The 14255-nt window shown below is 48.7% G+C and overlaps 1 protein-coding gene across 5 annotated transcripts in view; it reads left to right on the forward strand.

Annotated features, from left to right (window-relative positions):
• THADA (THADA armadillo repeat containing) overlaps positions 1-14255 on the forward strand; it is a 315670-nt gene that overhangs the window by 266940 nt on the left and 34475 nt on the right. For all 5 annotated transcript variants that reach the window (XM_060309158.1, XM_060309159.2, XM_030857806.2 and 2 more), the window contains one exon: positions 387-518. In XM_060309158.1, coding sequence (XP_060165141.1) covers positions 387-518 — 132 coding nt within the window. The remainder of the gene's footprint in view (positions 1-386; positions 519-14255) is intronic.

Consider the following 14255-nt stretch of genomic DNA (forward strand, 5'->3'; position numbering starts at 1 on the left):
TATAAGCTGAAACAGTCACTCAAATTAACACTGGGCTGGTTTCCCCAAAGCACTCTTGATGCATAAAGTTTCATTCTGAGAAGCATGAGTCATTGACTAAGGCCCGTTGACAGCTGGGCCTTAGTCAGCCAAGGCCATACCTTCTAGGGGGCCTTGCCTGGGGCTGGTTGCCTCCAGAAGTGTTTCCTATTCAAAAGGACACTTTCAGACCTGTCCCCTTAGGGTCCTCTCTCTTCTGGCATTTATCTGACTCTCAAGTCTCCCTTCCTTGCAGTACCCACAAAAAAGAAGTAACTGTTGCTCATTCAATACTAGATGTGAAGCAGTATTTGTACCTGCTTGTAAGTTGCATCCTAGGTAATTTGGTTTCTTTTTGGCCGCCTTAGGACTGCAAGATACGCTTGCTCTCTGGAAACGTGTCCTCACCCTCCTGCAGAGTGAGGAGCAAGTAATCCGAGATGCAGCCACAGAAACCGTGATGACTGCCATGTCACAGGAAAACACTTGCCAGTCAACAGGTACCTCATTCTTATCTTTCTTCGATGCCTGATTGCTCTTGGCCAGGGGTTGGCACACTTTCTATAAAGGGCCAGAGAGTGAATATTTTAGGCTTTGTTGGCCATTCAGTCTCTGTCTCAACTCTGCCATTTTAGTGGGAAAGTAGCCATAAACAATAGGAAAACAAGTGTACGTGACTGTGTTCCGATAAAGCTTTATTTATAAAAACAGGTGGCTTCCCAGATTTGATTTGCTAACCACAGTTTGCTGACCCCTGCTCTAGGACGTCATAGAGAAAAATTGCTTTCAGAGGTAGAAATGTAGTAAACAGTGCCTTTTGTTAGTTACATTGACATCCTTTTTAAATAAGGCCAAGTCTGGATTTTCTGTGTGGTTACATAATCCAGAGATCTAGATCCATCATTTTGCTCCTCTGTGCATTTCTACACATAAAAGAAACAGATGAGTGTCAGTCAAGTTGCTCCTCTTTGTGCCTTGGCTCCTCATTGGGTGGTGACGTTAACCCAGGGGGCAGGAGGGGAGTGGAAAGAGGAGCAGCCTAGGTGGGTAGTTCTGAGCTCATAGCCACTCAGTTCATAATATGAGCTGTTAGGGCCCTGGGCCCTAGTTATCTGTATGCAATGGCAAATGCTGTGGAAGCAAAAGGGAACTCCAGGCTGCAGGTGGAAAATGAGCTGCTGGGTGGAAGGGATGGGGCTAGGTGGAGTAGAAGCAAGGTCACACCTCTGGGCAAATGGCCGTGCGGGAGGGTGACCACTCTGGTGGACTTGGATTCCATGCACTTGGGGCTAGGTGTCAGGAAAGATCTCTGCGTCAGCCATCCCAAAGAGAAGTAAGAACACCATTTTGAGACAGGTGGTCACAGGCTGAGCAAAGACGTTTACCTTAATGGACAGCAGAATGGGAGGGGAAATAGCCATACAGTGTTGGTAACTGATTGGGGCCCCTCATTCCCATGGGTAGGGTTGTGGTCCCTGGAAGCTCCTCTTAGAATGTGCGAACATCCCTATACCTGAGTCCTCCGTTGTAATGGTCTGGGCACTTTTCTCTACATGTATGCAAGGAGCTGGTGTCTTAATAATCTCCCAGTAATACTACTCCAGGGCACATTTAGCCAGGATCAGCTTGGCCTCTCAGTGGGAAAACATTCAGATCGGTGCTGCGAGTGCTGTACTGGCAGCCTTCTCCCCATCCCTGTCCACATACCTAAAATTCTGCCATTAATGATTCATTCCTTTTTCCAATTGTGCATTTTCCTTAGAAGGACACACGGAGCACCGAGCAAGTGCTCAGTAAGCATTTGGTGGAACGTAACACTCACTAGACTTCTATAGGACCCTCTCACCAAAGATGGGAAAGATCACTTCATGGTGGAATTCATAAGTGGACTTCTTCCCTCCTAGTCTTGAGGGCTTTTGCCCTGCTACTTTTATTTCTTTCAGAATTTTTCCCAGTTCATTTATAGTAAAACTATATTACCATGTTCTCCCTCCTTCTGGTTTGAATTTTTTTCTCAAGAAATAGAAATCAGTAATTATATTTGGAGTGCCCTTTGCATGTGAAATTCCATGTGTGAAAGCCTCTGAGGGAGTAAGTAATGTAAAAGCCTACTTGTCTATCTTTGTATTCCCTATCTTGGTCCATAAAAGAGAATCTGAGGTGTGAAAAGACAAGAATTCTGTAACAGCTAAACATAGTATGTTACCCTGGACCAGATCCTGTACTGGAGGGGTGAAAAGCCATACAGGAAATTATTAGAATAGCTGACAATATTGAAATATTGTCTATAGATTAAAATCAATATTAAATTTCATGAATTTGATAACCATACTATGGTTTTGTAAGAGAATATTTTTATTCTTAGGAAATACACAACTGAAATATTAAGGTGGAAAAGGGCACAACGCCTGCAACTTACTCTCAAATGGTTCAGAAAAAAATAAAACTGTGCGTATAAATAGTAAACACAGATAGGTAGTTGCTGTACTTGCATCTTTTCCATATGTTTAAAATTATTTGAAAATAAAATGTTTTTTAAAAAACCCAAGTCTACAACTAGAAAAGGCTAACACAGTATATATTGGTACACCATCTGGCTGGTTTATCAACTATTCCACCCCCCCAGTGTGACTCCTTTCTGCCTGCCCCCCACCTTTTTTTTTTTTTAACTCATTTTGAGTGAATTTTTGCATCAGAAAAATCAAACCCAAGCCAGATACCTCCCATTCAGAGATCTCAGCAGCATGACGTCGCTGTGTGGGGATACTCATTCAGCGTGTCCCCGCGTGTTCTCTGTTCTGCCTGATAGCAGTGCTTAAACAGAATCTCTGTAATGCAGCGTGATTTTCTTAAGCAAAAAATGCACATCTTTCTGCTTTAGACTGAAAAGTAACTGACGATTGAGTATCACCACCTGATTTTTCACTTTAGTCAGAAGTTTAGCCAGCTGATTCATTAGAACAATATTGTCTTGTTTTGACATCTCTCAAGGATACCAAGCAGCTGATGGTAACTTTTCACATTCCTTCAGCGCACAGGGGTTTTGTAGCATACCCTGCTAATGGTTTGCTCTTTGGTGTTCCAAAGTCCATTATTACTACTGAGTCTTGAATACCTTGAAAATATGTGTCATTTCATTAATTTTGTCCTCAAATCAGTGGTTTAAAAAGTGCCACAGTAAAATAATAATATTAAATTATGTTAATATTTAATGTCTTCTTTGAGAAGACTAATTACTTCTCCTCCTAAGAAAGAAAGAAATCATGAGGACTCCTTGCCTCTGAGACCTCATCCTGTAAATGAGGGCTAGATGGGGAAGAAAGAGCTTTGTGCTCATACTGACAGCCTGCTGGGGACGTGGAGAAGATGGAGGTGCATTTTGATTGCGGGGTCTAGGGAGGTTCCTGAGAGTGGCGCTGGCCCAAAGGAAGGGATAAGTGGCACACAGATGAGAGCAGTTCAACACGGAAGGAAAAGCCGGAGCCAAACCTGGAGTTGGGGACAACTTGGGAGCTGATTGGGGAGCAGCAAGTGGACTTGTGTGGCCAGAACATAGGCTGAGGCTGGGGGGCGGAGCAGGAGGCAAAGCTAGAAAGGCAGGAGTGGCCACACTTGGGAGGGCTTTGAATGCCAAGCCAAGGACCTCCTCTTATAGGTGAAGGGAAGCTGGAGAGCTTTCAGACAGAGGAGTAGTGTTGCCAGGAACGTGGGTGTGAGGGGCTCTTTCTGGCAGCCGTGCGTGAGATGGATCGGGGTTGGGGGTGAGTCAGGAGATCAACTGGGAACTGGTAGCAAGAGTCCTCATGAGCCACCATCAGTGGTGATGGGCGGAGAGAGCATGGGGTAGACTCGAGAGGATTTGGGGGCTGTGCTTGTGGGCGGTGGGAGAGAAGGGAAAGCAGAGATGACCTCAAGGTTTCAAACCTGGGAGGTATCTAGGGGAAACACCTCGACACGCCTCTGGCACTGACAAAGCAGTTGAGCTATCGCGTTCCAGGAAGTGAAACTTCCTGGAATTGGGAAAGGCACTTAGAGACCACAAGTCACTGTGATCTGGGACAGAGTATTCCTTAGGCCTTGGAGAGATCGGCAGTGGAAACTGAGAGGGCAAAGGGGGACCTTTATCTGCTGGAGGAACAGAGTGCGCTGTCCGGCTCTGTCCTGCCCTCTCCAGCACACGGCGCAGTGCCCCTGGGAGCCCCCGGCAAGCCGTCACAGGGCAGCTGCTGGTGCTGGTAGCTCTGGCTAGAAACCATGGAAGAGGCAAGCATGAAACCAGTCGCTGTGCACACGGCTAGCTTTAGGTGGAGATTTGTGGTGTGAATTAGTTAATGATTCTGGAAGGTCCAGGGGAAATAACTCAGTGTTTAGATAACCCTTGTGAGGATGGATTTGTTGTTCACCTTCTTGCGTGCCGAGCTCTTCTGCTGTCCTCCTGCATGTGCGCCACTCAACATGGTCACCTGGAAGGTGGAACTCATGGGCTATTAACAGCCCTCTGAGCACCCCTGAGGCCCCTTCAGCTTTAGATGGGAGGAAGCCCCAGCAGCGGGACCCTCCCTGCCCCTCCCCTCCCCTCTATGCCAGTCACAGCATGCCAAGAGGGACAGAAGAAATGGCACATCTGGGGCTCAAGAGGAGGGCATTGAAGTTCACAGCCAGGAAGAGACAGTGTATGGGCAGGACTCCAGGTGGGGCTCCACCTCTCTCCTGCCCCTGCTCTGACTTGACTTCAAGCCTCGAAATGCTCTGGAAAGAGCTCTCGTTTCAAGAGCAGGAGACACTCAAGGCCGTAGCTCGGCCGCTGCCACTTCCCTGGGCTCTCCCACTTCTGCCTGAGCAGCTCGCTCACATCTGTCTTATAGACTCATATATCAGGATTTCACATCAGAACTCTTTTGAACAAGGGCTTCCGTGTGAGGGAAGAAACCAGCCTGGACACTATTTAAATTTAAATCACTAGCTTTGTGTGATTCTCAAGTGAGGCAGACAGAGTTCTGGGTGGAAGCAACAGGAGAGGCCCCTGTGAAGGTATGAATTTTAACAGCCTGTTTAGGAGGAGGAGAGGATTAAAAAGCACCTTTAAAAAAAGCAACCCACCCAAAGGTCTAGAAGATGGCCAGAATTCAGCAATTCGGGGTTATTCTCTAGCCTTTTTTTTTTTAATTGTAATTGAAGTATAGTTGATTTATAATGTTGTGTTAATTACTGCTGCACAGCAAAATGATTATCGAGTTATAATACATATATTCTTTTCCATTATGGTTTATCACAGGATACTGAATATCGTTCCCTGTGCTGTACAGTAGGACCTTGTTGTTTATCCATCCTATATGTAACAGTTGGCATCTGCATAGCCTCTCTTTTATGTAGAACCCTTTGTCTCTGTTACAGGGTCTCTCTTGGGTCTAACTCGATAGGCTAGTGTCAGACTTGAGGACTCCAGAGTAAGAGGATGGAAGGCTCTGACCTGAGGGGTCCCGCAGAGATGGCTCAATCTGGAGGCCCTCGGGCGGAACCCTGGTGCTCACCTTGCAGAGCTGGGGGCTCTCTGGGCAGGAGATGGGTGGGAGCTGTTAGCCTTCTGAAGCCCCTTCCTCCGGCACCGCACCCTCTCCAGCTCAGGATCTCCCTCCCTCCCTCCTCTTCCAGCTTCATCCAGCGTTTGCCGCCTGATTCAGGAGGCCTCCTCCCTTTCCCCGTTTCCGTTTATGAGATTCAAAGAAAGTTTCTGATACCCAACAGTCGCTTTAGTTGTTGCAGGATAAGAAAGAGAAGCCAGTTAACAAGGAATTTTAAGGGGGGCCCAGACCTCAAATCACTGTCAGTGTTTAGGTTCAAGAAGGATGACTTCTTGGTAGAAACTTTTTTATTTAGCTATAATTGACATAAAAGGTAGAAACTTTCTAATGAAGAGAATGTAAAAGACTTTTAAGAAAGAAAGAGAGACAGATACAGCAGGGGAGAGAGAAGCGAGCGCACATGTCCTCACATGTGTGAGCGATGGGTGGTTCTTTTCCTTGGAGTACTGGCTCCAGGGAGTTCCGATCCCTCCCTCCCACCACACCCCCACACACAAAAAAATCATAAAACTTCTGCTCATTCTGCCAGATACAAATGTTTAGTGGTGACACATTAAATCCCACCTTCTCTACAATGGCCCTACCCTCCAGGCTCTCTCGTTTTCCTGAACCCCTGCAGCATTTGGTTATAAATAGCCCTTGATTTTCTACTCTTTTATTATTTTCTCCATCATATACTTTATTTAGTTTATCTTCCCAACTATCCTGTGAGCTTAGAGACTGTCTTCTATTAGGTACACAGTAGGTGCTCAATGGGCATTGATGGGCTGATCTTCCACCACAGTAGGCCACCTAACAGTCAGTAATAGTCTGTCAGTCCCGAGTTCCCCAAGGAGATTAGAGAGCCCCTTAAACACCAAAGCTCCGTAACAGGCAGACTGACCCTCCCGGCTAGAGCTGGCCCAAGGGGCCGTGGTGTTCATTGATTCGGACAAAGTGAGCGACTCACTGTATGGGGCTTGTGGGGTAAGAGCCGGTAGCTCTCCCTTACTATTTGGTCCTTCCTCACTCATACCACTCGGGTCTGAGTCTCAGACTGCAGGGCCAGAGAGCCAGCCCGGGGCTGTGGGCCGCGGCCCTGGGGTAACCGGGAGACACTGCAGGAGCCTCCATGCTCTGCACCAGGACCCACAGAGACTCTGGAATAGTGAGGGAGCTTAGCAGGAAGGCGGAAGAGGGGAAGCAGGAGCAAAATGTAGCAAAATTGAGACTAGAGGTTAGAGAACAGGGCAGGAGGCAGGTGGCATTGTGGGGCTAAGTGGAAACAGTCATATAGCGGGGCAAGATGAAGAAGAAGAGAGCAGACACCTGGTCAGTTTCCCCCCAGGTGTATTCCTCCCTCTGCCACACACACCCCACCTCTCACACAGACACACACCCCGTCATCACCACACAGAGCCCAAGGGACAGCATGAGAGTGTGAACACAGCTCCCACGCTCCAGCCCTTGACCAAGCAGGGAGGGAGGTCGGGTCACTGTGGCATTACACAGCGGCCCCGTCAGCAAAGCCCCAGGCCTGTGGGCTTCATGCTGAGTTGCAGATGGTTGCATCACCGGAACCTCCAGAGCTGCCCACCAAGTCCTCCTGCTGCACCAGCCACGTGCCCAGCGGAAGGCCCTGCGCTTTTCCCAGTTCCTGCAAGTTCGCAGGGTCAGGTCCTCCAGGTCTGGCCTCAGTCCTCCCTCTGCCTTCCGATAGCTTCTTTCCTAATCTGCTCAGATACACTGTCTCCAAGGTGTCTTTTCTGTTCAGAGGTACCAGAGCCTGGCCCCAGCCTCCATTTTAGACGGCCTTTAAGCTCCGTGAGTATAATCTCATGGGCATGTACCAAGTACCTTTTTCTGGAGAAGAGTGACCACCACACTAGAATTCCCCTCATAACTGCCTCCAAGCCTGACCTAAATGCCCCTGGGGACAAGCTAAACCTACTTGCCTCTCATTTCTTTGTGCCTATTTTTAAATTCTAAATTGTTTTCTCACTCCTCTTACTCTTACCTAGATAAACCACAGGTTTTTCTTTTACTACTTAAGTATGAGGCAAAAAGTGGTGACATCACGCATATTCATTCATTCATTCATTCAACAAGTATTTACAAAGTGTCTGTCCACAAGGCTTGTTTAATGTGCTAGTTCAAGCCACAGCATCTCTCACCTGGACTTCTGCGAAAACCTCCAGCCTGCTTTTCCTGCCTCTGCTCCAGTCTGCCTGCAGTCCAGTCCCTGTAGCTGTTGAAGGGCATTTCTTAGGGAATAGATCTGACGATGTTGCTCTCCTCCTCAGACCTCTCCCTTGGCTTCCCTTCTTTCTCAGAGTAAAACTCAACTCCTGAAGTAACAGATAAAGCCCTCCTGACCTTTCCCCGGCCTCTCTCTCCAGCCTCATCCCCTGCTACGCCCTCTCCCTCTCTCTCGGCTCCAGCACTCCAGCCTTTTTTGGGGTTCTCCAGCTCACCAAGCCTCAGGGGCTTTGCACTAGCTGGGCCTGCTGCTTGGAATGGTCTCCCCTGGTCCCACCCAGCTGCCTCCTTGTCATTTCAAATCTCAGCTTCAGTGTCATGTCCATAGAAACGACTTGACCACCCAGTTTACAGTAGCTGCTCATTTACTATTACTTTACCCTGCTGGTTTCATTCTCTGCATAATCCTTTGACAACTTATTATTTTACTGTTTATTTAATTCGTTATTTGTCTCCCTCCACCAGAATAAAAATTCCAGGAATGTAGGACTTTTGTCTGCTTTGCTCATTACTGTTTTCCCAGAACCTGGTACATAATGCTCAACAGAAATCACTATTGGATGATCAACAGAATGAAGGAATGGGGGCATGTATCAATCGCAGTAGTTAAACCCAACAGAGATTAGTGTTTTTAGAAACGACCGAAGGCAGAAGAGGTGGAGCTGTGTGGATTCTTTGCTGTGAAATTGCCCAGCGGTGGTGGATCCTTGTTAGGGCGGGTTAAATCAGCTCCCTTAGGCCCACCTCCTCCCAGAGACCCTAATTCAGCCAGGAGCTGACTGAGCATCTACTCAGGCAAGGCCACAGTGGTGGGTCCTAGACTAACTCCCCCTCTCCCTTCCGTTCCTTCCTGTCCCTGCTGGATGGAATTTCTTGAGCAAGGGTTTCATCCACGGGGGCCCCTGGGTCTAGCATGGGGCTGGCCCTGGGAAGTGCCCAGCCGAGGAAAACCTTTCAGTTGTTCATCATGCCCTGGTCAGGGGGCTGGGACCAGTGCCGAATGAGTCCATCTGGAAGGCAAAGGTTGGTGGCTGCAACTCTGAGAATGGGGGCCCCTTCCTCCTGGGGCCCTTGCCTCGCTGTCTCTTCCCCACTCTGTGTAGGCCGGGGCAGGGTAGGGGGAAGGAGAACATTTCCCTCTGGAGGCTCCTGCTTCATTTTACCTCTTTTGATCCTCACAGCCACTCTATGAGATATTTTACTATCTTCTCCATTTTAAATATGGATAACCTGGAATTCAGAGAATTGTTGTTGTTTTTGTTTGGTGGTTTGGTTTGGTTTGGTTTGGTTTTAGGCTGCACTGTGTGGTATGTGGGATCTTAGTTCCCCGACCAGGGATAGAACCCGTGCCCCCTGCATTGGGAATGCAGAGTCCTCACTACTAGACCACCAGGGAAGGCCTCTGAAATTCAAAGAGTTGAAGTAGCAGACCCCAGGTCTTGTGGGAGATGAGTGTCAAGCTGGACTTGGAGCTCAGGTTCCTGTGGTGACAAAGGCTTTGCACTTTCAATGCCACCCAGCCTCTACGTTTGCAACCCAGGAGTTAATAGAAAGGGGACATTGAGGGTCTTCTAAACTCTGCTGTGTTTAAAAAGGAGACACTGAAATCATAACCCAAGAAAATGGATTGGAGACCCAAGAGTTCAGATACACAGAACTTGTCCTGAAGAAGGGAATAGAAGTTGCCGCGGCTGGGACAGTTGCAGCCGGAAGTGACAGGAGGTCCTGTGTGAAGGCTGAGTGTGTCCCCATTTTCCAGTCCTTCCTAGAGAAAGAGAATCACACGACCTGGGGGTTTTAGAGCCTCTACTTTATAGATGGGGAAACTGAAGTCCAGGAAAGGTAATTGATTTCCCCAGTGTAACATAATTAGTGGGGAAATGAGGCCTAAAACACAGGCCCCCTGAGACACAGAACAGTACTTCTCTCTACTGCTCCCCAAGCCTCGACTTACAGAAAGGAAGTGACAGAAATGTCGGGTGCCCACTGAGAATAATCCAGACTCCTGGGTTGGAAAGAGCCCATCGGGGGTGAGATCGGTGCCGTGGGGTAAGGCAGATTCCCTGGAAGAGAGGGCTTGGAGGAACTCCATCATCACAGGGGTGGGAAGAACAGAGTGTTCTATGAAACCAGGCATCTCCCAGCAATAAAACCACACCCTGCAGTCAGCCCTGAAATTCCACGGCCTTGCTCCCTTCCGGGCCTTCTCCCAGGGCCATCTGAATGTCCATCTGTATCGTTAGTAGGGTTCCAGGGGAGGAAACACAAGAAGTTAGGAATTGTGATTCTAACTCCCAAGCAGACCCCTGGCATTGCCTGGGCAGAGAGCACGGGAAAATGGCTGTTGAAGGAAAGTAGCCAAGTAGGAATTAGTTCTCTATTTTCTCATTTATTCCTTCAAAACTAGGTTGCTTGATCAAGGCAGGAGCCCCCCACCCCAGCTTCAGTGGACTAACCTAGCGGAGCCCCAGTTACCATGTACCCAGCGCCCTTCCCATCAGTTGCTGTCCCAGGAAGCCTGGGCCCATAACGTTCACCTGCATCTCAGCGAGTGTGTCACTGGCAGCCGGCCCACCTGATGTGCAGAAGTGGATGCAAACTAATGCTCCTGTTAAATCTGGGAGCAGGTTGCCGCCTCCACGGAGTTCCCCTGCCTGGGCCTGGTCGCTAGGGTGATGGGATTGTTTACATGGCCTCCCAGTGACTAAGCCTCAGAGAGACAACAACAGGCTCCTCTCAAGGAAATGAGGGTCATCTCTGCATCATTTTGCCTCCCCTGTTGCTGCTCGTGTTCCCTGGGTCCAAGGTGATGGCCCCACTGGTGACGGTGAGCCCACAGCCTGGGGCTAAGGCCATCTGGCGCTGGCGTGGCTGCAGGGTTTCATCTTCCCACTTCATCAGGACGAGCCCAGTGCCCAGTGATCCTCATTCCCCTGCTCGTGGCCTCAACTCTCCTCTCCTGTGCTTTCCTTTCTGACCTCAGGAGCTGCCACTTTCCCCCGAGAGGCTGTGTCAGGATGTGCACTAGTGTGAGCAGTCTTCCCTTTTGAACATAAGCCAGTTTCAAGAGTTGGGGTCACTTCTCTGTCAGGGATGAGCAGAGATGGGCCCCCATCCCCATTTACCCCTGGGCTGGTTAGGATGACTGAGGCCAGCAGCTGGTCAGCAGCACCCCCAGGCCCCCAGCTTCGGGCCTGACTCCCACTCCCTCCATCCACACCTGTCATTGGCACTGACCCATGCCCTTCCCCGCTGAGTCCACTCACCTACAGACCTGCCAGAGGACTGATCACCTTCGTCCAGCCCCAGCAACCAAAGCATCGTCAAACCCGGACTCTTACAACATAGCTACTGCCTGAGAAATCACATCTGGCCACCACACTAGCCCCTCATTCTTCAGCATCCTGTCAGAGACCTGTAAGGCCCTCATCTTGCCCACGAAACCCTCCAACCCTGTTCTCAAGTCTCTCAGAGTGATAGCCTGGGCTTCCTCGTTCCTACTGCTCTTTTTTGACTACAGGAATCCACACAGCAGGAGCTAAAATAGACAGAACAGAAAGGGAGGTGCTCTGACGGTGACAGCATCGCAGGGAGTTTTTTTATCCGTGTGCATGTGGTGTGTGTGTGTGTACATTTAGATAATGTGTAGGTTTGTGTGCTATAAATCCATATGCCTTCCAGGGTGGAGAATACACAGAAACACTTTGGATGTGAGTGTACAGAGGGGTGTTCTGAGGAGAGTGGGATTTTAGGAGAATACGCTCCGGCCAGTTTACTGATGTGTCAGGATTAAGGAAGGTAAGAAATGTTCCCCACAACATCGAAATGAGGAACTCCGCACTGTAGTTCAGTAATTCAGCTTTTTCAAAGTGGTTTCTTGTGAGGCTCGTCCATAGGAGCAAAGGCAGAGAGCATCAGGTGAGAACAGAGACAAAGGTTGGCCTTGCCAGCGGCTCACCTCCTCTGTCTCTTCCCCTCTCTCTCTCTCTCTCTCTCTCTCTCTCTCACATGCTATTTCCCTCTTCACCCTCCCCCCACCTCCAGCTGAAGTACTCAAGTTACAGGAGTACAATTAAGGATCTTACTTTGGGGCCTATCTTGAAATGGACTTTCTGAAGTATTTTCTTGGGGTTTCAGACATGAGACAGCTGGTGTTTTAGCCTGGGTATAGATTTGGCACCTGTAACAGACCCAAGTGAAAAGTGGCCTAAATGAGTTAGTGGCTTGTCTCTCCGTCCTCACACAAAGGCATAGTGGACAGCTGTGATGCTCTACAATCACCAGGGACCCCCAGCTCCTTTCTTGGTGTGCTGCCGTTTTCATATCCACAAGCCTGTGAGCGGGAGGGACGGAGGGGAGTGACATGTGCCACTTCCACTGGTGCCTCATCAGCCAGCATTTAGTCGTGTGCCACACAGCTCGGCATAGGAGGCTCGGAAAGATGGTGTGTGCAGCTAGAAGGTCTATTTCTATGTAAGGAGGGAGAAATTGATTTGGGGAGATTCATGTCTTGCCATTTCCCATCTTCTTTTTTTCACACAGGTACTAATTACTGAGTTCCTGGCAAGTTCTGGTTGCTTGCTAATAGCTAGGGACTCAGACATAACTAAGATAGAGCCTCTGGCCTTAAGCTGTTGGGAGTTTACCCTCTCAGGTGTTATTTTACCTAAACTCAAGAGGTTTCCCTTCATTTGCATCCAAATTATTTCTTTTAGCAACTCATATGGCCAATTTTGAAAGAAAAGGAGGTAATCAATAATCAACACTAAGAATTTTAATCTAAAATTTCTCACTGACTTGATAAGTTTAGTTGCTTATGTCTATTACATTTCTTGGGAACACACATCATCCAAACTGCAAATAAACTTTAGTAGGAAACAAGATTGCAAGCCTTGCAATGGTATTACCCATAGCCAGAGTTTACTAGAAAGATATCTCTTTAATGGGGAGACCACACTTAGAAGAGACCCAAGAATGGGGGAACGTAGAGAGTCCCAAGGTCATCTCTTTACATACACCTTGCCTGTTCCCTCTGTGCTTTTGACCATATTGGTCTTGTGCCTGGTATGTCCTTATCTACTGACATTAACAGTACTGATTCTACAAGGCCCAGCCCCAGGCCTTCCTTTCCCACAAAGCCTTCCAGGCCTTTTTGTTCTCTTTCCTTTTGTCAGACCCACACTGTTAAGGTCATATATTGCTTCTTTCTTTCTTTCTTTCTTTCTTTCTTTCTTTCTTTCTTTTTTTGCGGCACGGGGGCCTCTCACTGTTGTGGCCCCTCCCGTTGCGGAGCACAGGCTCCGGACGCTCAGGCTCAGTGGCCATGGCTCACGGGCCCAGCCGCTCCGCGGCATGTGGGATCTTCCCCGACCGGGGCACGAACCCGTGTCCTCTGCATCGGCAGGCGGACTCTCAACCACTGCGCCACCAGGGAAGCCTGGCAGGCGGATTCTTAACCACTGAGCCACCAGGGAAGCCCATATATTGTTTCTTGGTTACGATCCCACCCACACCATAAACTTGTTAAGGGCAGGCGTCTCCATCAGAGCAAAGCTGGGCAGGTAAAATTCTCAAGTGGCTCATGTCGGGCTGACGTACTGTCCTGAAGCATGTTTTATTTGAGAGGTAAATGTAGACACAAGGTTTGAGGCGGGCTGCTCTCCCTAGGTCAGAGTCCCCTGCCCAGCTTCACGGCAAGTCCAAGAGTCCCCAAAGATCCAAAGCTGGGCCTTTAGATTGGGATGGATTGGCAGGGGCTCCTCAAGCAATCTTGTCTGGTTATACTAGAAAATGAAATTTTCTTCATCTTTTAAAAGCCTGTCATAGAACATAGTGGTTGTGCTTCAGAGTCACCAGTGTGTTAATTTTTTTTCAAAAGCAAAAGAAAAGTCAGCTTCTTACCCTCTCCTCCTCCTTAATCCGTTCCAAATGAGAGCTTCGAGGAGGAAAACTCCCAGGACCTGCTCTGTTAAGCAAATTGGTTTCTGCTGTGGAGTGGGGCTGGGCTGGGGAATGGAGTTAGGAAAATATATGGAACCTGACATAAAAGATTTGGTTTGTGTTTGGAAAAGGATTCAGGTTGTTTTCAGGTTTTGAGTTACAGCTCGGGTGCGTTTGAAGAAGCAGAATTGAGCGGCACCTTGACCCACAGCCTTTGCGGGCTTTTCATGCAGCTCCTCCTGCCTCGGCCAGTCCCCGTTCAAGATGCCTGGCTTGGCAGGCTGGCTGGGAAACCTTCCTTCATAAGTAACTCCCCAGGGGGGGACAGGAGTGATAACAGACTTTAAGTGGGAGCTGAACTTCCTTAAGCACTTAGGAAAGGCCATGCCTAAGTCTGGCCCTGGAACTCGCCTTACCAAGGCACACACGTGCTCTTCAAGTTTTCAGTTTGGTTCCTCTAACTTTATTATTTCTCTA

The sequence above is a fragment of the Globicephala melas genome, chromosome 12 (assembly GCF_963455315.2).
Source record: "Globicephala melas chromosome 12, mGloMel1.2, whole genome shotgun sequence".
In the NCBI taxonomy this organism is placed as follows: domain Eukaryota; kingdom Metazoa; phylum Chordata; class Mammalia; order Artiodactyla; family Delphinidae; genus Globicephala; species Globicephala melas.